At 41.1% G+C, this 23,533-nt stretch overlaps 1 protein-coding gene across 1 annotated transcript in view; it reads right to left on the minus strand.

Moving 5' to 3' along the window:
* Fam13a (family with sequence similarity 13 member A) overlaps positions 1–23,533 on the minus strand; it is a 92,119-nt gene that overhangs the window by 38,332 nt on the left and 30,254 nt on the right. Inside the window, exons 3-7 of the mRNA XM_036181295.1 lie at positions 22,335–22,376; positions 19,075–19,251; positions 13,449–13,635; positions 1,672–1,748; positions 370–412 (exon numbers count right to left, since the gene is read on the minus strand). Of these exons, the coding sequence (XP_036037188.1) occupies positions 370–412; positions 1,672–1,748; positions 13,449–13,635; positions 19,075–19,251; positions 22,335–22,376 (526 nt within the window). The remainder of the gene's footprint in view (positions 1–369; positions 413–1,671; positions 1,749–13,448; positions 13,636–19,074; positions 19,252–22,334; positions 22,377–23,533) is intronic.

The following is a 23,533-nucleotide window of genomic DNA, read 5'->3' on the forward strand; positions in this document are numbered from 1 at the left end:
TTTTTACTTAATCTGAAACCAAAGGAACCCCAGTAAGTAACTTAATCTGAATTTATGTTCATTTGAAAACTAATGAGGTAACACCTGTGATACATGAGTTGAAAGTCACCACCTATGTGTTTCATACACTTAAAAGATGCATCAAGTCTTAGAAACATCAAACCAGTCACTCTTTTCTTTTAGTAGAAAACCCACAGAAGTATCACTATCTATTACAATTTTTACAAGAGTAAAACAATCGACCCACCTTTCTAATCACAGTCCTGTCAATTACTTCATTGGCTCTTATCAACAGGCTAGTGACATTTCAGAAGCATACTTAAGAACAAGAGCAAAGTCCCACCAGTTACACTTTTGTTAGCCACTCACCTCATAATGCGGAGTGTCTCCACCACCTCTTCCATTTGCTTTGCTACAAACAACAAAAAATACATAAATTGTCTATTTATTTTATAATCTCTTTTATTTATTCATATTATAAATTTCTTTTTAAAAGTAATCAGAGCATCTCTAAATGGAATTCTTATAAAATTAAAAAACAGCCGGGCGGTGGGTGCACAAGTCTTTAATCCCAGCACTCGGGAGGCAGAGCCAGGCAGATCTCTGTGAGTTCAAGGCCAGTCTGGGCTACCAAGTGAGTTCCAGGAAAAAGGCACAAAGCTATCTGTCTCAAAATAAATAATAAATAAATAAAATAAAATAAAAAAATAAAAAATTCAAAAACAAAATAGAACAGAAAGTTAAGATTTAATAGCAGCCTAGATAGAGATGTACTAATCTATGAGCATAACAGCACATGTGGACCCATAGTCGTTTTAAGACTGCTTCCCAAGATCTGCACAAGCTCAAGACAGAAAAAATCCCAGTACTGAAGGGCAGCGTGAGGGTTGGAGGGTGTGTGTGTGTGTGTGCGCGCGCGTGCGCGTGCGCGTGCGCGTGCGTGTGCGTGTGCGTGTGCGTGTGTGTGTGTGTGTGTGCGTGTGTAGGAGGGCACGAATCCCAACACTAGCTGAGTCCCAACACTAGCTGAGGCACTGTTGGCATTTGATAGCTGCTAGGAGACCAAGAGTCAGTTTTATTTAAGGGTGTGATCCACACTCCAGGGCAGTTCCCATATCCAAGAGTATTTAGACAACACACTTGGGTGTGCCTGACTTTTTTAAAAAGGTGAACATGAAATTGGATGAGTAAGGGAGAGGGTGGATCTGGAGACGTTGGAGGAGAGAAGTTGAATATGACCAAAATAGATTTTATGAAAATCTCAAAAGTTAATAATATTATATCTTGATTTTTTTTCAAGACAGGGTCTCTCTGTGTAGCCCTGGCTGTCCTGAAACTCACTCTGTAGACCTGGCTGGCCTCAAACTCAGAGATCTGCCTGCTTCTGCCTCCCAAGTGCTGGGATTAAAGGTGTGTGCCACCACCACCTGGCAAAATATTATATCCTAAAAATAATGCATGTAGAGAAAAAAAACCTGTAAGAAAATCATACCTGGATGTGATTATTAGCCATAATAATAGTGTCTGCATGCCAAATACTCTACTTGCACTAAGTAGTTCTGACTACACACAATCCTTTCCTCACTCTTTTCTGAGTTCTCACACTGTATTTAGTGAAGGAAATCTTTCCACGCCCTTGAGAACAGGGTGAGAAGAAAATTCGAAACTTACCTTTCATTGGACCTCAGTTCAACAGCTTCAGGTCCAGGTCGTTCATGCGACTGCACAGAACTAAGACTTTCCATGTCCTGTAACACAAAACATGTTGTTTGCTATGAGGGAAGGAAAGAGAACTTCAACAGTGTATCATCCTTTCTTTAAAAAAGAAAAACCAGGAAAAAACAGATACAGACACACTCTGTTAAAATGTTATTGGTGTAAAGTTAAATTGACTCCCATCATCCCTTTAACATAGACGACTGGTAGTGTTATGGGAAGGGTTGACTGTCACATCCACATTAGCAAAGAAAGCTTTTTGGCTAAAGTGCAAAACTCAGATTGCCAGAAAATCAGGATGGTTTGGAAATCCAGTGACCTCGAATCTAATCAGAGCTGATGTAACAGTCGACGCTCATTGAATAGCCTTTTCCTGCTGTTGTTTGGGACACAGTCTCATGTAATCTAGGATGCCCTTGAGGTGATCCCCAGACCTCCATCTTGAAAGTGCTAGGATACAGTCATGTGCTCTCACACCCAGCTTAATTTATTACCGTTGTGGAATACAATACTAATATGACCTTGAGTAAACAATAGTCCATGATGAGTGGAATGGTCTGATTATAAATCAATTTGGTCCAAAGGGTATCTCTTGGGCTTGGCATGTATCTCAGCAGTAGAGCAAGGCCCTGGGTTCAATTGCCTGCATAAAAAAGGAAATGTTCTTTGCATTTCTTATCTGCTATTGGGGGAGTGTAAACTAGTGCAACCACAATGGAAATCAGTCTAGAAGTTTCTCAAAGATTTAAAAACAGAACTATCATATGACCCAGCTATACCATGATGGGGCATATACCCAAAGCACCTCATATCCTACCACAGAGACACCTACACATCCATGTTTACTGATGCACTATTCGGTGCTACAAGGGAATGAAACCAGCATAGAAGTCCAGCAACAGAAGAATGCATAATGAGAATATGGTTTATGCACAATGGAATTTTAGCTAGCTGTTAATAAAAAATGAAACCACGAAATTTGCGGCAAAGTGGACAGAACTGAAAAGATTACATTAGACGAAGTGACCCAGTTTCAGAAAGACACAAATGCATCTTCTATTTCACATGAGGACCCCTAGCTTTTAGTGTGTGTGTGTGTGTGTGTGTGTGTGTGTGTGTGTGTGTGTGTGTAACAAGTAATGAGTTAGGGGAGTGGGTACCACATCTGAAAGTAGATAGAGGAGGACAAAGAGTGTGAAAAAAGTGGAGGAGGGTGAAAGAGGAAAGATGGAAAGATGGCTATGGGCTGGGAGGGCGAAAAGGAATGAGGGAAATGGAGAACACCACAATATAAGCCAATCCTTCATAAGCCAACACCTTCTTCTTTTTTTTTTTTTTTTTTTTAAGAAAAAGCATCGAAGCCACAACACAAGAAATCTGAGCAGTTTCTCCTCGGTGCCACACTTGTGTTTGAGCTATAGCTTCCCTTCCATCTGAAAAGCAGCCAGTAAGTTGTTACTTTTAAACAAATCTTGTCCTGTTTATATACAAATCCAAGATTCCTTTCCCTTGCATATGGTTGAATACAGAAAGAATGCATTGGCTTCTGCATTCTGTGTTTTGGCAATTAATGGTTAACTTCCCTATCCGGGGCCCAGGACTAAAACAGAGGTATTGTAAACACGGTGACAAAGTGTGTTTGGGGCAGGCAAACTATGAAAGCGATGTGGGCAAGATCAGTAATCTGTCTGAATCAAATTTGCCACTGCACTCCTGGTGCCTAGCAAAGCTCAGCATGAGTGATCAATGTGCCACAGTGAATGAGAGCTGTTGCATTGTTTAGGGTAACTCAAATAACACTGGAGTCCAAACTCAATGACTCAAAGAACTGGTGGTGGTGGTGGTGGTGGTGGTGGTGGTGGTGGTGGTGGTGGTGGTGGTGGTGGTGGTATGTTTCTTGAGTATTACAGGGGCCCATAACAGCTGCCATCTTCAGCACAAAGCTCCAGGCTTGCTCTGGGACATTTCTTCTTCCTTCCAGTTCACACGAGGAGGGAGCAAATGGGAGATTTCACCAGCCAGGTCTGGAAGCCACACATATCATGTCTCACATCTCAGCAGGAAAGGCAGGATATGTGCCTTTACTGTGCCTATGGCTACTTCCATGACTGGAAGCAAAAGATGAGGATGGGAAGAGCTAGTGAGCTCTTCACGGTCCCTCTTAATGATATCAGTAGTTCTTTGGGTATGTGTGCATGTGCACGTGGATCCCTGGATGCTTGCATGAGAGTGGATTCAGATGACAGCTCTACAGGGCCACTTTCCCCCCTCCATCTTTTGGGACCCAGGAATCAAACTCAGGTTGCCAGGACATGTACACCTGTTGATCCATCCAGCTGGCCCTAGCCTACCTTAAGTGCCTATCTTAAGCACTACAACATAAAATGCACGAAAGTAATAAAAAGGAATTTAAAGCTGCCACTGATCCTTTACTAATGAGGTCATATCAGTCTCCTTTCTTGAACTCAAGGTTAGAGTCATAGACTTGTTTTGACTGGCAACACTACCATGACCTTCAGCGTGACATGTTTATTCAGAGGAGGCCTTCTGCACTTGTCCTCTAAAAAGCTCTGTCAGCATGTACAGCTTTTCAAGACAAAGTCATTTTGTCCTCTAGTGTTTCAGTCTGTGGGCAAATAGGTTTTGAGTCTAGTTTTTAATTCCAACACTGGTCAGAGGGGGGTTTAAAGTAATTTCTTGTCCAAAGCTAGCTGTATCAAGCATTTGTTCATTTAGACTTGAAGGTTATATTTATAATTGTATCCAAGTTGAAAACATCCATAAAAGGCAGTGGGGTTAAGAACCTACCTTTCCTACAGTATCTGACATTAACCTTCATAATAATTAGAACAGACTATAAATAGGAAACATATTTAGAATAGTAGATATTTCAGGTTGACTAAGTGAGCTTAATGCTTATCAGGAGGCACATTTGTAAGGATTTTTCCTGCCTCTGTGAGTGTGGTCAATGCTTTCTCTTGCCTCTGCATCCTCTCTCCTAGACAATGTCAAGATTTTCCTGCATCAGCCTCCCAGGTACTGGGATTATACACATTACAGGCATGTGCCACCATGTTTAGCTATGGTTAAAGCTTTCTAAAGCTAATTCAGGGAACTGAGCACAGAGTAAGTCATCCTTAAACTAAGACTGAATGTGCTTTTACTTGCTTATTGTAAGTTCAATAGCGTCAGAAAAATAGGTGTCTTGAAATTTTGACCTAAATTCTTTTGAACTCAAAAATTTCTACATCAAAGATACACAGTTAACTTGTGTTGTGAAAATAAACAAAAAGCAACAAATTAAACAGCATGTATTCACCTACATATTTATAACCTACTATGCCAAAAAGTCCTTTAGAAAGGAAATCCGATTAAGGTTCACAATAACTCCATTAGCTCACCCAAAAAATCTCTGTCAAATAAACAGAGTAGAAAATAAGGTAAATGAATTACTTGTCATGATTTGGCCTACTATCTAGAATTCTGAATTGACATCCTTGACTCCATCAAGGGGTAGAAATGGAGAGACAGTGTAATGGGTGGTTAGGATGATGGTGGGTTAGGATCTTTGGCTTTAAATTCTGTCTCCATCAACTGCCAGCTGTGTCTCTTCTTGCATCTTATTTCCTCTTATGAAAAACCGCAATGTCAACACCACTGAAAATGACATACCCTTGGGGGTCACACGGCATGTTAAGCTCTTCTTAAAAGGCTGGTCCTTCCTAAGGGATGATGAAAAAGGACTTCCTCTGGTGGCAGCTCATATTCAAAGTCAAGTCTTAAAAATGGCCCAAAGCCTCAAGCAACAGGGGCTCCTCCTACATATCTGACACTATCATCTATCACACTCTCCTCTCAATCCAGGCCCAACTTCTTTGCATCCTCAAAAAGAGAAGGCTGCTGCTCCTTCTGCCTGGACACGGCTGTTCTAGGGACCCCAAGGGCTTACTCACTCCTTCCTCTCTGAGGTCCTGCATCAGCATCATTTGCAATGAGCCCTGCCCTGCTGACCCTTCTTCGGTATCAGTCTTTAGCCTCCCACTGATTCTTCTCTTTATCCCGATATCTGGCTTTCCATAGTTGGTAACTATTGCATCTGAACGTATTTATGAACTCACTGCCCGTCTCATCCTCTGAGAAGGCAGACTTCAGGTAGGCAGAATGAGTGTGCTTGCTTTGGCCACCATTAATGTCCTCAGTCCCCACGGCAGTGCTTGTTGGAGACTTGAGTGACTATGTCAGTGTTTCAGAGTGACAGGAATTTTCACTTGTGGCCCCACATAGAAAATGACTGCTGTGTAGTTTGGACAGGATCTGCTGCCGTCTTATGCCGAACTCAAGATCGAGTTTCAAAGCACTGTCTGTATTGGGTGGGTGATTTGTTTTGCAGTGGCAGATGGGATGGTCTAGTGAGGGCAGAGTGGAGGTGTACAGACATGCTAGCCGACTGTTTGGACTCCAAACTAATTAGAAAATGGTATCAGTCATGCAAATGGTAAGACAAGGGGGAAAGGATTCAAAGTAGTTTATTTTTAAATGGCCTTTTATTTTTAGTGAATGAGTGTGTATGGGAGGAAGTATAAGCTGGCCAAGATATATATGTGGAGGTCAGAGGGCAACTTGCTGGGTTCAGTTCTTTACTTCCATTATGTTGGTCCCAGGAATTGAACTAAGATAGTTAGGCTGGGCAGCAACCACCTTTACTTCCAAGCCATATTGCTGATATTGCAAGATATTTAAATATAATAAACTACATTTGACAGTAGAAAGTTGGAGGAAGGACTGAAGAGAAGGAAAAGGAAAGGGCTCAGAACAACTAAGGGGAACACCATGTGGCTGCACAAGAGGGACACCCCAAGGTCAGAAGAGATTACAGAGCAGAAGAAAAGCTGCTTTTAACATGTTGACTTTAGGTATTATGTGAGGCAAATCAGATTTGGAACCCATCTGTAGAGACTGCTGAAACCTTAGGATTGGAGAAGATCCTAAGAAAGGCTCTGGCTTGCGGGTGGTGGTGGCGCACACCTTTAATCCCAGCACTAGGGAGGCAGAGGCAGGTGGATCTCTGTGAGTTCGAGGCCAGCCTGGGCTACCGAGTGAGTTTCAGGAAAGGCACAAAGCTACACAGAGAAAGCCTGTCTTGAAAAACAAAGAAAGGCTCTGACGGAGAGGTGTCAATATTTGGTTAACACATCCAAGCATGACTTAGGAAGGAGAGCCAGTGAGGCTCCAGCAGCAGAGGAACCAGTCACTCTGAGAAGAGGGCAAGGAGAGACCAGTGTTGCAAAGAGGCCAAGAGACAAAGACACCATGGGTCAAACACAGGACACAGTAGGCAGCTGCAAAAGGGTCTTAAAGGGCCAGTTCATAAAATAAAAAACTGAGTTTCTGCAGAAAAGTGTGGGTAAAATTTAGACTGCAGGGCTGGGTAGGTAAAGGACTATGGCAAAAAGTATAGATGGCTGAGTATTTGAATTTAAACCAAGGAGAGGGAGTAGGCATCAGAAGCTAAAACCTTCGCTATGGTCCCTTTTACCTATACTGGAGCAAATTTAGTTGCATTTAATTCACAAAAAGCCAAAAGAGATAATAATGACCTTATTTTTATATAAATAGTACCTGAAGTTTTGTAACACACCCACCTACTTGTGGCTATTTGTTTTAGCAGTGCTGGGGATTGAACCCTCAGCCTGACACACGTGAGCTGTGAGCTTTAGCACTGAGCTTGACTACCCTTCTCACTTGCCTGGCTGTGAAGCAATGAAGCTAAAGCTGAAATCAAGACGACTGACCGCAAGACCCCTTCCCCTCTTGTGAACCTCGGCTGAGATTTCAGACATTTGGCAGCAACTGTTCACAAAGATGAGATCTACTGGAGTTTGCTTTTAAGACTTCGTGTTTGAAGCTTAGTGTTTACTGTAGAATTATATATTCTAATGGGATAGATTGGGAAAATAAAGAGAAGAAGAAGAATTATTTCTAGTAGGACCATTATATTTTGCAACCACCACTTTCAGGTAAACATTTTCTTTCAGTCTTTTTCCCAGAAATGAATGAATTACACACACACACACACACACACACACACACACACACACACACACACACACTTCATAGCTTATTGTTAATAAGGGACCCCATACTGGAGCTTCCCACTTATGAACTAGATATTCAGTCACCTATATTTCATGCCTTTGCGTTTAGAATGAAGACAGTTAACAATACTCTCCTGTCTACTGGAAGGATTAACATTATAAAGCACTTCAAATACAATTATCAACACTTTTCATTTTATTACTCTTCTTAACCATAATTTCTAATACTTATATTGTATCTTACTGAACCCACATCCAGATATTACTTATTTCTTTATCTTATATTTCTAAACAATAAAGTGGCTTCTAATTCTCCATGATTATGGATAGGTTTAAGATGAGAGAATTAATATACAAGTTCTCTTTTCCTGTGTTTAGAAGGAACATGCATGAGTCCATGGTGGCTTCTAGTCACACTGTTGACTGTATTCTAGAGAGAATATTTTTGGGGGATAAAGAGACTATTTTCTAGACCTATAGAGATTAGTTTAAGAAAACCATGTGTGTAAGAGATTTATGTGTGTGTGTGTGTGTGTGTATGTGTGTGTGTGTGTGTGTGTGTGTGTGTGTGTGTGTGTGTGTGTGTATGTGTGTGCAGGGTGGGGACAGTGTTTAGTAAACTGATTTTCCAAGGGAGGTTTTTGTTTTGTTTTGTTTTGCATCATAGGCTAGCCTCAGAAGTAGAAAACAAGCAAAAAAAAAAAAAAAATCACTTGTCATTGGGTCAGGTAAAAAAATCAAATGGCCCGATTCTTAGGATTTCTTTTAGATTAGAGTAAGGGGAATAGTTAAAACACAGCCCACTATCTTGGCTCTTTAGATAAGGAGGAGTTAACTTTTCTCCTGAAAACTAAGGGTTCAGGCAGAGTTACAGCCAAGGGAGAAGGGAAATGGTCACTAGAGACAAAATGGAGCTGACACACAGCAACCTAATGCTGACTGGCAGCTCATTGCCTCTGCTTTCTTCCTGAGGGACCTGTTCCCTAGACCCTAAGGATCTCTGTGTCTTCACATCCCAGAGACACCAAAGAAAAAGACCTGGGAGTCCTGCTGTGTGGGCACGAAGCCTGTGAGGGTCTGGGGAGTTCCGCACATGGTTCTCTCTTTGGCTGATCCGGGCCTGTTAAGCCTCTCTAGCTGCCATCACTCTCCTCCCATTTTTTCTTGGGAATAGCCTCTGCTCCTGTCTCTACCAGTATTCCCTTCCTAAGATCAACAGTGAGCTTCACTTTGTGAATTCATATGGTCACACCCTCCTGGCCACACCTCTGACCCCTTTTCCTTGAGACGCTTAGTTTTACCTGGTTGCTAAGACATCCAACTGGCCTCATTTTCCCTCTGCTTCCTGGCTGCTGGTTTAGTCTCTTTTGTGTGCTTATTTGCCCATTCTCTAAACGTTGCTGTGCCTCAGTGTTCATTATCTGGGCCACTTTTCCACCCACACTTCCTCCTTGGTTATCACCTCCAGTGTACTCTTTTAAGTATCTCCGTCTGATGACCATCACACATGTCTCTAGCCCAGGCACGTGGCCTAAACGCCAGGCCCAGAAATCCAATTGCCTCTCTGATAGCTCCTCTTCCATATCTAACAGGGTACTCCATCTTAACATGCCCTGAAGGCAACCTAGGGCATCATTCCCCAAACTTCTGTCTTCTCCTCGTAAATTGGCAGCACCGATCTCCTGCAGGGCCGGTGTGCTGCCTCTGGTATCATCTTAGGTCAAGCTGTTACAACAGACCAGGATGTTATGGCCAGGGCATTTCACTGCTGTTGTTGTTGATCACGTGTGTCCATGTTCTATTCAGCAGTAACACCAAAATTAAGTTATCCACAGTCTCTGATCAAAGAACACTTGACTGGCTTCTCATCTTACCCACAGTAAGTCAATCCTCCTAATGATGTTTGAGAATCCAGTTAATCTGCTCTCCCATCCCCAGAGCCTTTCAATCTGCGCTCCACAATTCCTTGGACTTAGCAGATAAATGATCTGCTTAGGGTCTTCACACCTGTAGTTTTACTTAGAAGGCCTGTTCCATTACCTTTGGGTTTTATAAAGCAAAGTCAAATTCCCAGGGAGGTCTTCTCTCATCACTGCCAAAGAGATTTATGGTGATTAAAAGCCTGACACTGGATTTATAGCTTGGAAAGAATATACTTTTTAGTCTGAATCCCTTTTTTAAAAAAAACAAGTTTAACCCATCAGCTTTCTCACTGGGAACAGAGAGTTGAGTGTGTAAGGTGGTGACTGTGGAGAGGAGGGGAAAGGAGCATTCATTTCTTAAGATACATGTCTGAACTTTGTTTTAAAACACTCTGATGGGAGATCTTTGTCCCAGCTGGTACTATAATTGTACAGCCAATCCTCTAAATTCCTCCTATCATCCCTCCACTTTTTTCCTAGTGATTATCATGGTTTCACGCTTAGTGCTTTACTTATTTTGATTTCTCCCCCCATGGATTTTAAGCTTCACAAAGGTAGAAATTTTTCCATTTTTTTTATTTCTATATCCCAAATTTCTAGACTATTTTCTGACATACAGAATGGATCTCGTTATTTCCTTTTCTTCTTAATTTAGACTTTGTATAAAAACAAATATTTCCCCCAAGTGTAAAAACTTTGAATTGGGGTGGGGAAAATTTTTGAAGTTGGAGAAAGTGAAGTTAACACACACACAAGTGTGAGAAACACTACTCACTGTTGTGTTCTCTCATCTTTGCGTGTGTTTACCTATGAATGCTGGGTTTTTTAATTCATGGGAGCACTTGGGAGGCAGAAGCAGGTGGACTTCTGTGAGTTCCAGGCCAGTCTGGTTTACAGAATGGGCTCCAGGCCAGCCAGAGAGCTACATAGTGAGACAGTTTAAAAAAAAAAAAAAGCAAATAAATTTTGGGACTGAAGAGATAGCTCAGTAGTTAAGAGCATTTGTTGCTCTTCAAAGGATCTAGGTTCAAATCTTAGCAGCCACATCAGGCAGCTCACAACTGTCAGAAACTCTTTCTGCATGTGATCTGATGTCTCTGGCTTCCACAGGCACCTGAACTCATGTGCACACACCCACACACAGAAACACACATCTATACATAGTTTAAAACAATAAAAATAAAACTTTAAAGTTCATGAACAGAAAAACAGGCAAAGGCCTTTGAGAATAGCATCACTTTGTAGAGGAGTAAGTTTACCTGCCAAGTTTGCTGGCAGGATTTAAATTATTAATTGCAAAGAAGTCCACTGATCTCATTTGTGTAAATGTGATATACACAGACCTTGAATGTAGAAGCTGGTGACTGGGGAGGGGCAAATTCTTTCACACACCAAAAGCCAATTGGAAGAAGGAATCTCCCATTGAAATCTTTTCAAAGTTCAGACATGTATCTTAAAAAGTGAATGTTCCTTAGAGTCCCACAGCCAAACATTAGGTGAATCTCAGGTGTCCTGCAGCGGGAGGAGGAAGGATCCAGAGGAACCAGAGAGGTCAGGGACACCACAAGAACATGGCCCACATAATCAACTGACTGGGACTCACGGGGGCTTGCAGAGATCGGGGAGCCTGCAGAGGTCTGACCTAGTTCCTCTGCATATATGCGATGGCTGAGCAGTTTGATGTTCTTGTGGGACTCCTAACAGTGGGAGCAGGGGCTGTCTCTGACTCTTTTGCCAGCTTGTGGGACCCTACTCCTCCTACTGGGTTGCCTTGTCCAGCCTTGATGTGATGGTATGTGCCTGGTCTTATTGTAGCTTGTTATGCTGTGCTTGGTTGATGTCCATGGAGGCCTACCCTTTTCTGAGAGGAGGTGGAGAGGGGTGTTTCTGGGGGAGAGAGGAGGTAGAGGGGACTGGGGGGTGGGGAGGGGGAAAACTGCATTTGGCATGTAATATATGAAAGAATAATAAAGAAATAAAAATAACTGAAAAAAGATCTTATATCATACCCCCAAATACAGACAGACAGACAGACAGACAGATAGATAGATAAATAGAAAAAGGAAATGAATGTTTCTTTCCACTTCTCTTCACAGTTACCATCTAGCAGCTTTACAACACTATTCCCTGTGGGAAAGTTGATGGGTTAAATTCCTGTTTTTTGTTTTTTTAATTTTTTTTTTATTATTTTTTATTTTTGTAAAAATATTCAAACTAAGAAGTATATTCTTTCCAAGATGTAAAGCTAGGCTTCAGACTTTTAATCACCATAAATCTCTTTGGCAGATAAGCAAATCATGAGTCAAATAAGGAGTTAATGGGGTTACTTTATTTAGTTATTTATTCTTCAGGGGCTAGAGATGTAGCTCAGTAGTGATACATGTGCTCAACACATGTGAGGAATGGGTTAAATTCCTTGTCTGTCTATCTATCTTTGTCTGTCTGTCTGTCTCTCTCTCTACACACACACACACACACACACACACACACACACACACTCACACACACACTTTAACAAAGCAGGAAGAAAACTTACCACTCACTGATGTTTATATTGGCTTATGTCTGAGTTAAGAAGTTTTTAAGGGGTGTGTTTTTTTCTTTCTTTCTTTTTTTTTTTTTTGGAGCTGAGGATCGAACCCAGGGCCTTGCTCTTGCTAGGCAAGCACTCTACCACTGAGCTAAATCCCCAACCCCACCACTCACTGATGTTAATATAAAGTTGATGTTTAGTGATTTTTCGTCTTGAGAACACTATTAGACATGTTTCTAGTTGGTATTATGCATGTTTTATTTAGGGGAAAATGTAGAATTTTTTCTAAGCACATACAGAAATTAACAATGGGAAAATAGCCAATCTGTAATTTAATAAATGTATAGACACCTAGCATGAAGCAATAAAACAGCTGAGCAATAGAGGAGACTAGTGAATCTAGACCAGACAGACACTCCATTTCCTACTCTACTAGGGACTCTAATTCTGTTATCCATTTATTGATACGGTTGTTGTTGTTATTTTTGCCTTACTAAATGAAAAAAATAGGAAAAAAGAATCACAAGGCAGATTTGGGGTTTCATTTTCAGAGAAGCTGCAGCATAAATAAAAAGAAGGATGAATATTAAATAGTCATATAGACATTGCTACTGACTGAAAGAATTGAAAAAACATAGATATCAAATTAATGCCTCAAAGTTCTGGTATGAGGTAACTGTATTGACCATTATTATTATTATTATTAATTATTATTATTATTATTACTGCTTTTGATTAACCAGGAATAAAGTACTATAAGGATTCACATTTGACACTAAGCAGGAAAATGTTTCCGAGCATGGCGTGGCTGCCTCTCTAACCTTGCTTTGTGTTTATTCATTTTAAGTGTTCATATCGACAAGAATAAATAAGATGAGGGAAAATAAGAGAATGTGTTTTATGAAAATTTTGATTTACAAAAATGTAAAAATGCTTAAAAATTAGATTAAAAGTCAGTTTAAACAACACCAAAGATTTGTCTCTTGCTCTTTGGGTAGAAAGTCATATTTCTCGGCCTCAATCACTACATTTACTAAAGAGAAACACAAAGGCATGTACTTTCTGGGTTGGGGGTCTTTCTCAGAATGCCTATAATTTTGTGAAATTCCGTTTTTTTAAACTAAGGAAGAGAGATATTTCTTTACAGGATAAAGTAAAAAAGTTACTAAAATACCTACTTACCAGGAGCCCATCGTGATTTTCTCTGAGCTCGGTAAGCCTGGAACTGGATTTCTGACGCTTGGGTTTACTTCTTTCCTCTACATAATCACAAGTATCACCCGGGAATCTTTCTGCTTCCTGGACGTTCAAAATACACTCATCATAGTTGCTGAAGCCATAAGGAATATTCTCCTTATTGATAAGTTCCCTGAAAGAAAAGAAAAGCTTAATCTTATTTTAAAATGTGAAGGGGAAACTTTATAATATAGTCACTACATCACGTCACACAGGACTATGACAATCATGGGCTTTAATTCATTTGTACTTTCGAAACATTAGTATTTTAACGAGTCCAGTAGGAAGTTTTCACAAAATGAATGACTTAGCAAAGTTTTATTTTAATCTATATCATGGATCAAGTTAGACTACCAACACAGCACTATGGCTTGGTAAGGCAGAAATGGTTGAGAGTCTCATAGCATGGCTGAGTTAGTGTGATTCCATCACCCCAAATCTGCATCTGGAAATAAATGAATTTGACAACCAAAAGTAGACAACATATTTTTCTGTTGGCTCATCACATGCCCCAGGGAAAGACAGCATTAAATACTTATTCTGCAATAAATTCACACCCTTACACTATCATAGAGAGAAAATTATGAATTAAAAACTACTATCATGTTTTCAAAGTTTTATTATCTTTAGATATTTTTAGTGCTGTATAATTTGGTCATTTTAGAATGTAGAATATACGTATGTGTTAAAATTGTATGAAGATTTATATACATTTATCAGAGACACTTAAGGACAAACTGTTGTGGAATATTCCTTTATACTGTGTGAATATGTGTCACTGTGATGACTGGTTTAAAAAAAGCTAAACAGCAGGAGGTATAGGCAGGTCTTCTGGACAAAGAGCACTCTGGGAAGAAGAAAGACGCGTTGGCAGCCAGATGGAGAGGAAGCAGGATGGGCAGTACAAAAGAAAGGTAACCGAGCTATGTAAAAGAACATAGATGAAAAGAAAGTGGATAATTTAAGTTATAAGAGCTAGTGGGACAAGCCTAAGCTATAGGCTGAGCTCTCATAATTAATAATAAGTCTTTGTGTCATTATTTGTGAGCTAGTGGTCCCAACGAGAAAGTTCGTCCACAGGCAAACTAATTGAAGAGAGGATGTAAAGCTGACAGCATCTAGCATGCAGGCATTACACTCACACACAGTATCTTCTGCAGCTGGTTGCAGGAATTTGGTTGCAAGTCCAAAATATGTTTCATCCCTTAAATTCTGTCTTCTTATTACCCTGCCTATTTCCCCAAACTACTATGTGTCAATTATAATTTTTAGTGAGGTCCTATCGTGCTTGATATAGCCTCATCTGTGTCCCCTCACAGTTTCTGTGTCAATGTTCTGATGCCTAATATACCCGTGGTGAGGGAAAGGCCACTCAGAAGTAATTCAGTCTAACGGAGGTCATTACAGCAGGACATCCAATGTGAGTGCTGTACCTATAAGAGACATCAGGAAAGCACGCACAGAAAGAAGGAAGGTCCCATGAGGACAGTGCAAATATAGTCATGTCAGGCCCAGGACAGTGATCTTGCCTAAAACCAGCCCTGCCTCTACCTTGATCATGGACCTGCCAGCCCCTAGATCTGTGAACAAATATACACTGTTGTTTAGAACTATCAGTCTGTGTACTTTGTTGTGGGAGCATACTAGTACAGAAACTGAAAAATATTTTTGAAAATCAAATGGAAAGCTGATTTCTTTTTCAGTCATCTGGAACAACAAACAAATAAGCAGAATAAGCTACTGACATCGATAGGCAGCAAGGTGGCAGTATAGAGCTCACAAAGGGAGCCCTTCGCTTGCATCAGGCCAGTGTGCCTCAGTCACGGTGTTAGTGAGGCTTCGGAGCGCAGGAAGCCACTCATTTCCCAAACACACATCACATTGCTGTCATATTTGATATGATTTAAGTTTTACCTGGACTTAGAACTCTGGGCCCTTCCTTTTAATTACTTGCATCTTCCCCAGGGTCCCCCTTTCTCCCTGGACTTCTTTCTTCCTCCTTCATGCATATGTAATATTTTAATGATACCGACATTTATTATTCCTGAAGTTGAGCATGCTTTCCTTTTGGCTCTACAGCAGGATTTTAATATAATTTATGTAATAAATGTTTGCATTAAGTTTTCAGGTCATTGTGTTTTGGAAGATTTAAACTACTCTCACTTAAAAATGATGCCTTGCTTTCAAACAATAATAAAAATAGAAATAAACATGCATATTCTATTTACCTGGTAGCCAGCAGATTCTTTAAGCAAACATATTAGATTGAAACTTTTTATATACTTGATATATTCTTTAAACATTTATGCATTTTTTTTTTTTTTTTCGAAACAGGGTTTCTCTGTGTAGCTTTGCGCTTTTCCTGGAACTCACTCTGTAGCCCAGGCTGGCCTTGAACTCACAGAGATCCTCCTGGCTCTGCCTCTTGAGTGCTGGGATTAAAGGCGTGCACCACCACCACTGCCCGGCTACATTTATGCTTTTATTATGGCAAACAATTATTTGAGTTTGATTGTTTTTTTTTTTTTCCCTTGTAAATTTGACAACAAATCATTTGTACCAAAGTGAATGATTCACGGTCCTTGTCTCCCTTCAGTGATACTTATGTAAAAAGTCACGATGGCCTCAGACCATCACTGGCTGGGGATAGTGTTTAATTATCAGAGCCATAAGCAGTGAGATGCAAAGTAACATAACAAAACAAATGAATTTCCTTAAAACATTTTGAAAATATTCCACGAGGCTCACAGTTTGGGGTAAAATATTACAAGATCTAGATTAATTGTGCCTTTAAAAACAAAACAAAACAAAACAAAACAAAACAAGTAAAACCTTGCAAAAAATATTAGCTACATTGATTTAGTCAGCTATAATTAAACTCTAAGAATAATACATTCCCTCTATGCTATAATGACTAGCCTGGACATTCTGACAATTTATAAAATATTAATGGCTCTACTGCAGTTATCAGAGAGGACGGAGCATTCTGAAGTCCATGTAAGAAGGAAGAAGAAAAGGAAATGCTGAGATTGGAGTAGAGGTGCTGGGAGAATCAGCAGCTAGAAATTGTGCAAAGCAAAAGGGTAAGGAGTGGGGGAAGATCAGAGCTGCAAGGGCAGCCCAGGTGCATGAAGAGGTCAGAAGAGCCCACCAGGGACTCGAGGGCAGCCATCAAAGAGTACAGACTGTGGGAAACGTTGAGCCAGGTAAAAATCATAGCTCTGGGACCATGAAAGATAATTGACCTTGTTCCTCACAAACCCAAAGAAGAGATGCTCAATATGTGCTGGAAGCTGGAGAAGTCCTATCCAGCAAGACTGTGGTCCAGCATGTCGGGTGAGATAGGCAGATGTCTCTCAACTAGATGGATAATGAAAACAAGGAACAAAAGGTGCCCAGGAAAGAGTGTTGTGGCAACTTCTGTACGGTAGCCATATATGGTACCTAGGAGGATGTAAATATTTGTACCCCAAGACTCTTTAACTCAGCTGTAACGAAATCAAGACAGGAACTACAGTGAGCAGTGATGGGGATGACAGAGGTGAAAAATTAAGGTTAGAGTCCCACGGGTTGTCTACAACTGGCCAGGCTCCACCATTCCCCATTTCTGCTGGCTCTTCTGATGTTGCTAATTGAATACACTCAAGATAACACATGCAAGAAATATCCACAGACTTGGGAAACTAACCTTGCCAAGCTCTCTCAGAGGGGGAAGTTAGCTTGTGACTCACATTTCTTGGCCCCATCTGTGCCTACCCATTGCTGACCTGACCATCCCTGCCTGCTACCTGCTTCCAATGCTGCCACCACTGAATTCTTCCTGCTATGATACCACTTCCCACCCCACAAATTCACTCGCTGTCCAAGAAGAGAGGGTGGAAAGCAGGCTGTCACGACACTGGAAAGATAGGTTTTAAAATGCCAAAGCAGAGGGTAATAATTGTGCTAATGAATAAATTGTACTTGTCACATAATAAAAACAGACAGACAGCATATGAAATTTGCTGCTAAATGTTTTATATAAACCCATCTGTGACTGATTTCAAATGTGAGCATTTCTGATGCTGCAGTTTTTCTATTTTCTAAGGAAATATAACTACCCTTTTCTACCAGTTCTCACACAACTCTTAAAGCATGAACCCGTCTTATTATTTATTTATTTTTGAGACAGGGTTTCACGTAGTCCAGACTAGCCTTAAAAATCTCTGTGTAGCCAAGACTGGCTTTGAAAACTCCTGATTCTCCAGCCTCTGCCTCCCAAGTGCTGGGGTTAAAGGTGTGCACCATCATTTCCCACTTAAAACTATGTTTTAAAATAAAGTTTGTTTTGGATATTAGATCTGCTATGGATGCACAGCTTTTTAATATAAAATTAGTGTGTGGTACTGATTAAATCTAGACATAATAATCCTCCAGATAATATTTTGAATTGTTGGATAAGGAGTTTTAGATCTGAGATCTCACAGTTACAAATCCAGTTTGGGCTGAAATTCTAACACAACTCTTAAACTAATGAGCCGTTTTCTTGTGAAGTCAGTGGGTTAGATCACGGATGCTGCTGTCTGTGTGAAGTCATCTGCTAACATAGCTCTTATATACTACAATGGTAGACAGCAGGGGTTCACTTACACTGTGTATCTTCTGTGATTTTCTTTCAGCAAAAAGGGAGTTTTTCATAAAGATTTGGCTATGGATTCTGAGTCCTGGGGCAGGGGTTGTGGGGAATGTGTGGAACTAGGGTCAAATTTAGTCTTCAACACTTAATTATCAGGTCAAAATATTAACCACATAGTAAATGGAAACGAACTTGGAACATTCCAGGGAAACATCAATATAACCAGTTAACAATACACATTACTTTTCCTTGGGACTCTCCCTTATGATTGTTAATGCGCACGGTGATCTGCACTCTTAATTTACTGCAGCCGCTAGTGGAGAATAAACTCTTTGTAATACCATTCCGGAAACTTATGCTGCAAATTTTATTATTTTTGTTTTGTTTTGTTTTTTTTCAAAACAGGGTTTTTCTGTGTAGCTTTGCGCCTTTCCTGGAACTCACTCTGTGGCCTCAAACTCACAGAGATCCGCCCGCCTCTGCCTCCAAGTAATATTATAGCACAGAACTTAAGCTTTTCTTCTTTTGATTAAAATGTTCAACTTTAAAAAAATAATAAAACATAACCAAGTGTTAGAGTTATTACAGAGATGCTCTTGTATTTAATAAAGGGAACTTTGTTGACTAAGAAGCTAACTTCATGTTGGCTTAATCAGTTTCATGTTGACTTACACAGAAGAAAAAGCCTCAGGACAAGATTTCTCTAAACAAGATATTCAACAGGAAGTTATGAAATATATGAATTAAGACATGGCTTCTAACAAAATACTAGCTATCTAGATGAAACAGAGTTACTAAGTCACATGGAATGCGGGCTAAATTTAGAATGGCCGTAGTGAACACTTGTAAAGTTTTAATCTAGAAGCTGAAATGAGAGGAGCAGGTGCGCCTGTAACATAGCAACTGACTTAAAGACAGAAAGAGAAAACTCAAGGGTAAGAGCCTATGACAGCTTACTTGTCTCGGCCATGCCAAACATCATCCTGCTTCTTAAACTGATGCCCTCGGTGCCTGGTGGGTGTGGAAGATGCTGACGATGGTCCAGGTTCTGAGTCTTCTGAACTTTGATCTCCAGAGCTGTTGACATCAAAAAGATGTTCTTCTACTGCTGACCTGATGGTTCTTTCTAAGAGTCTAGTTAAAAACAAACAACCAAGTTAATGACGCAATCACGGTTACCAATGATTTCCTTTAATATGCCCATATTTCTGAAGTATCTCTATTTCCTACTGAAGGCCATTAGTACTTCATAAACAAAAACAGAAGGATATGTTCATCTAAAACACTTGCATAGTGCATTAAAAATTTGAGTTAAATTACACCAGTTTTTTTGTCTCATTTTGTGAATCTGTAATGACTGAAATGCTCAAAGCAGATCAAGCAATAATTGTGAGGCCGTCAGGAAACAAGGGCCAATTAGAATAAGGTAGAATTAGAAGTTCTCACTATAGAGTAACATTTGTGTATCTTTACAAAGCACAGTTCCTCCAGACTTCATACCAGTTCTGCAGAAGATGATAGTCTGGTTTACAAAGTAAACTGGCACAAATGTTTTAGAATATCTATTATATATTTAGAATCTTACTAAGATAAAGTTACACAGGGGTTAATACTGTTTGGGGGTGGGGAACCCCTGGTCACCAGAACAATTACAACTCAATGGCATAGCATAATACTTCCACATTTCTAATCAAATGGTGATTTATAAAATGAAAACTGGGTGCACACAAACACATCCTCAAACGTGTTATTCAAATTGGAAGGATAGATTTACTTTGTTAAATCTGAGGAAAATGGGTTAAGCATTGAGGGCCCAAACAGTGTGGTGTGAGATACAAATGCCATCGTTCTGCCCACTGGCACTGCTCCGTCCTAATCTCACTGTGCCAGCTTTATAGTGGCAGAATCTCTCAGTGTGTCTAAGTAATCAACTGCCATTTAGTTCAATTCTGAATACACTGGCATGGAAAACTCTTAACTTACACTCCTCAAAGCTCCTTTTTCTCACTTAAAGGACTCACCGTTTTCTGGTTTTGTTTGTTTGTTTGTTTTAACACCCAGACTGAAAGGTACCTTTCTTTAAATAAAATGGGTTTTGCTTGTTTTGTTTTGAGACAGTCTTGCTACGTAGCCCAGGCAAGTCTCAAACTTGCAATCTTATGAAACTACTAGCCCCAGTTTCGTAAACACTCTTTAAGGACTTCAACTTAAAATTTGCCAAATAAACAGGGTTTTATTAATTGCATTAAAGTATTTTATTAAAGTTACTTTAAGACAAGGGACAAGTATAGCCTAGGTAAGGTGGTCACTGCAACTTCCATATTCTGCGCTTTGAGTGACTCACTGGTGTAGAGAAGGTAAATAAGTTGGCACCACGTACAGAGCCACTCACAGTGTTGCCATCTACATGAGCAGAGATGATCAGCCACACAAGGGCAAGAACTCGCTCATCTTGGTTCAGTTATGGAGTCTTTAAAGTTGACAGAGCCAACGAAAGTCAGTTCTGCCCTTGTTTGTTTCCTCAACTAGTGGGAAAAACCCAAGTCCATCTTTTGAGATTCCAACTCTGCCCAATCAGTGCTTCTTCCTATCTCTTCCTTTCTACCATATCACACCTTCCCCACCTTTGCCACTAGATTATTGCCCGAGGAAGATGCGATGAATGGGTTTCACATGTCAAAGAACAAAAAGAAAAGAGGTAGGGGTGACAGAGAGGCTTCTGGGCCAGAGACCCAGAGAAGTAAAGACTATCCAAGCAGCTTGATACATTCCTAACATGCTGGGGAAGCACTGGGGAGACAACCATGAACATGGCTGAAAAGATCCTGTGTTACCACAGCCTGCCCTTCTCCAGGGCAGGACGGAGGGAACAGTGCGGCCGTGTGCTGTCGGACATTGGGTCAGGAAGAGGTTCCTGGAAGGGATGAGTCAAACCATGAACGTGCTGGCTTGGCAGCTCACAGGCAAGCTGCAGGTCTGTCGCAGAAATCAGCTGGGGCTATCTCGGCAACAGAAAGTCAAGTGGCCAAACAACAGAGAGCAATGAGGTCAGAGAGGTGAGCAAGCACAGAAAGTCTAGCCCGAGGCAGGCCAAAGAGCAGCGCTGTGCCTCAGCCCACGTGCCCCTGGAAGCCTCCGAGGGAAAAAGAATGTGCAGATGCAGCCACCCCAGCACCGCCACTGCTGTGCAGAGAAAGGACTCCGTGCCACCACAGCTACGCTTCCTTTCCTACATCCCTGCAAGAACAAAAATGAAAGAACTGCAAGAATCCTCAAAGGCAGGGCCAAGGTTCATTGACTGCCGCACATTTAACACTGCGGATGCTCAATTTAACACATTGCAGGTGCTCAACACGTGTCATCTCAGAAAAATGAACAACGTGAGAAGAAAAGTCACAATTAACGCTTTAGTTTTACTTGCATTCTCCCCCGGCAAGATGCCTCCAGGGAATAGAAATGGCTTTGTAGACATTCACTGAACCTGACATTGTTTCTATTGAAATAAACAAAAAAGCTAATAGTGCCAGGCACAGTGGCACACACACACACACACACACACACACACACACACATCTATAATCCTAGCACTGCGTGCACAGGCAGGATTGTGAGTTAAAGGCCAGCCTGGGCTACACAGGAAATGTAAGGCTAACCTAGCACACACAGGGAAGATAACAAAGAACCTCGCTGGGGGATTCCAATGTGGGAGGGGAGTCGTGTACAGTCACAGACATAGCTAAATCTGGACACGAACAGCTTAAAAATCACTGCTTGTTTACTGTCTTAATCTTCTGTTGTGAAATAATCTTTTTTGTACACTGTGAAGATGTGTCACTCTGATTGGTTCAGTAAAAAGCTGAACTGCCAATAGCTAGGCAGGATTTCCAGGCACAGAGGATGCTGGGAAGAAGAAGGGGGGGACATGAGGAGAGGCAGAGGAAGCAGCATGGACAGTACAGAGTGAAAGTATCCATGCCATGCAAAAGAATGTAGATTAAAAGGTATGGGTTAAGTTATAAGAGCTATTTAGAAACAAGCCTAAGCTATTAGTCGAGCTTTCATAATAAATCATAAGTCTCCATGTTGTGATTTGGGTGCTGGTTGGTGGGACAGAGACTCATTACAATCTTCCAATTCTATACATTAGAATTGCTCCCCCCCATTCATAAATGGAAAAAGGCATAAAGAATTCCAAAATATGAAAACGAGTAACTTACTCTCCAGTTGTTGAAACATTGCTGACTTGGGATACATGAGCACTGTGAAAAAAAGCAGAGAAAAAGAAAGTCAGATTGCCTGAAAGGTCAGATGGCAAACCAGCATCTGAAGGGATGCCAAGAGGACAGAGTCAGCGAGGTCCCAAGGGGTCCTTGACGATCACCAACCTGGGCAGGGCGCCCTTCCACTGTGTCACACGCAGAGGTGGCTTGCTTACTTCTTCCAACACTGACCCTGGAAGCCACCTTGTAGCTCTAAGCCTGATGCTGTCTGTAGTTGGAGCGTGTGGCCTTCTCTGTCCTTGTGGCCTGCCTTCCCTTTCATGGTGCTAGTGTGATTGCTGCTGACTGCCTATCACCTGCTGTCCCAGGCCTGCAAGCATAGCTATGTTTCTAAAACTGCTCAGAACTCATGGAGGTGGGCAGGGTCCAGAGAAGACAGAGAATAAAGAGCCGGCATTGATTTCTACATAACCATTTCTAACTTGTCTTTTCCACAGGCACATTTTCTTCCCTACACTCCTCGAGACGGAAACTGTCAAGCTCTGATACCTTACTCTAACAAATGACTTAGCACATTTGGCTGGACTTCTACAAACTTCTATTTTCCAAAAAGCCTGATTCTTTTGGGATAAATAAGATGGTTATTCCATATCACCCATGCACACCCATCAGAGGCCCCTCCTGCCTGGGAAAGCTCTGTGTTCACAAAGCCAGGGTTCACAGTGTTTGCAGGGTTCACAAAGTCCAGCTTCGGCTGTCTAAAAGTATCTGTCACTACTTCTCACAGCCCTCCACCCCGGCACCGTACTTAGTCAAGATGTAAACTTTGATGCTGAAAAAGGGAGTCAAACATTGAGCAGATTTTTAAGTCTATCAAGCTAGTTTTTATAACATGGCCTCACTCCTTTCTCTTCCTACTTGTGAGACTAAAGGCAGAAGAAGATGAAAGTAACTAGAGATCACTACAGTGGTCGCATGTCAACCAACCTAAACGCCAGTTCATCTGGTGTCATTCGAACACATTCATGTATCGCTTCAGAATCAGCTGGTTTCTGCTCCTGTTTAATAACACACTTCAGCGCTTTCGTGTCAGGACCTGCCACTTGGAGGATTCTACCCCTCACCACCACCACCACCACACCACCACCACCACGCTCCGTGTAGAAATCCTTATTCCAGAGGAAGCCAATAATCAT

Source organism: Onychomys torridus, chromosome 3 (assembly GCF_903995425.1).
Source record: "Onychomys torridus chromosome 3, mOncTor1.1, whole genome shotgun sequence".
Classification (NCBI taxonomy): Eukaryota; Metazoa; Chordata; class Mammalia; order Rodentia; family Cricetidae; genus Onychomys; species Onychomys torridus.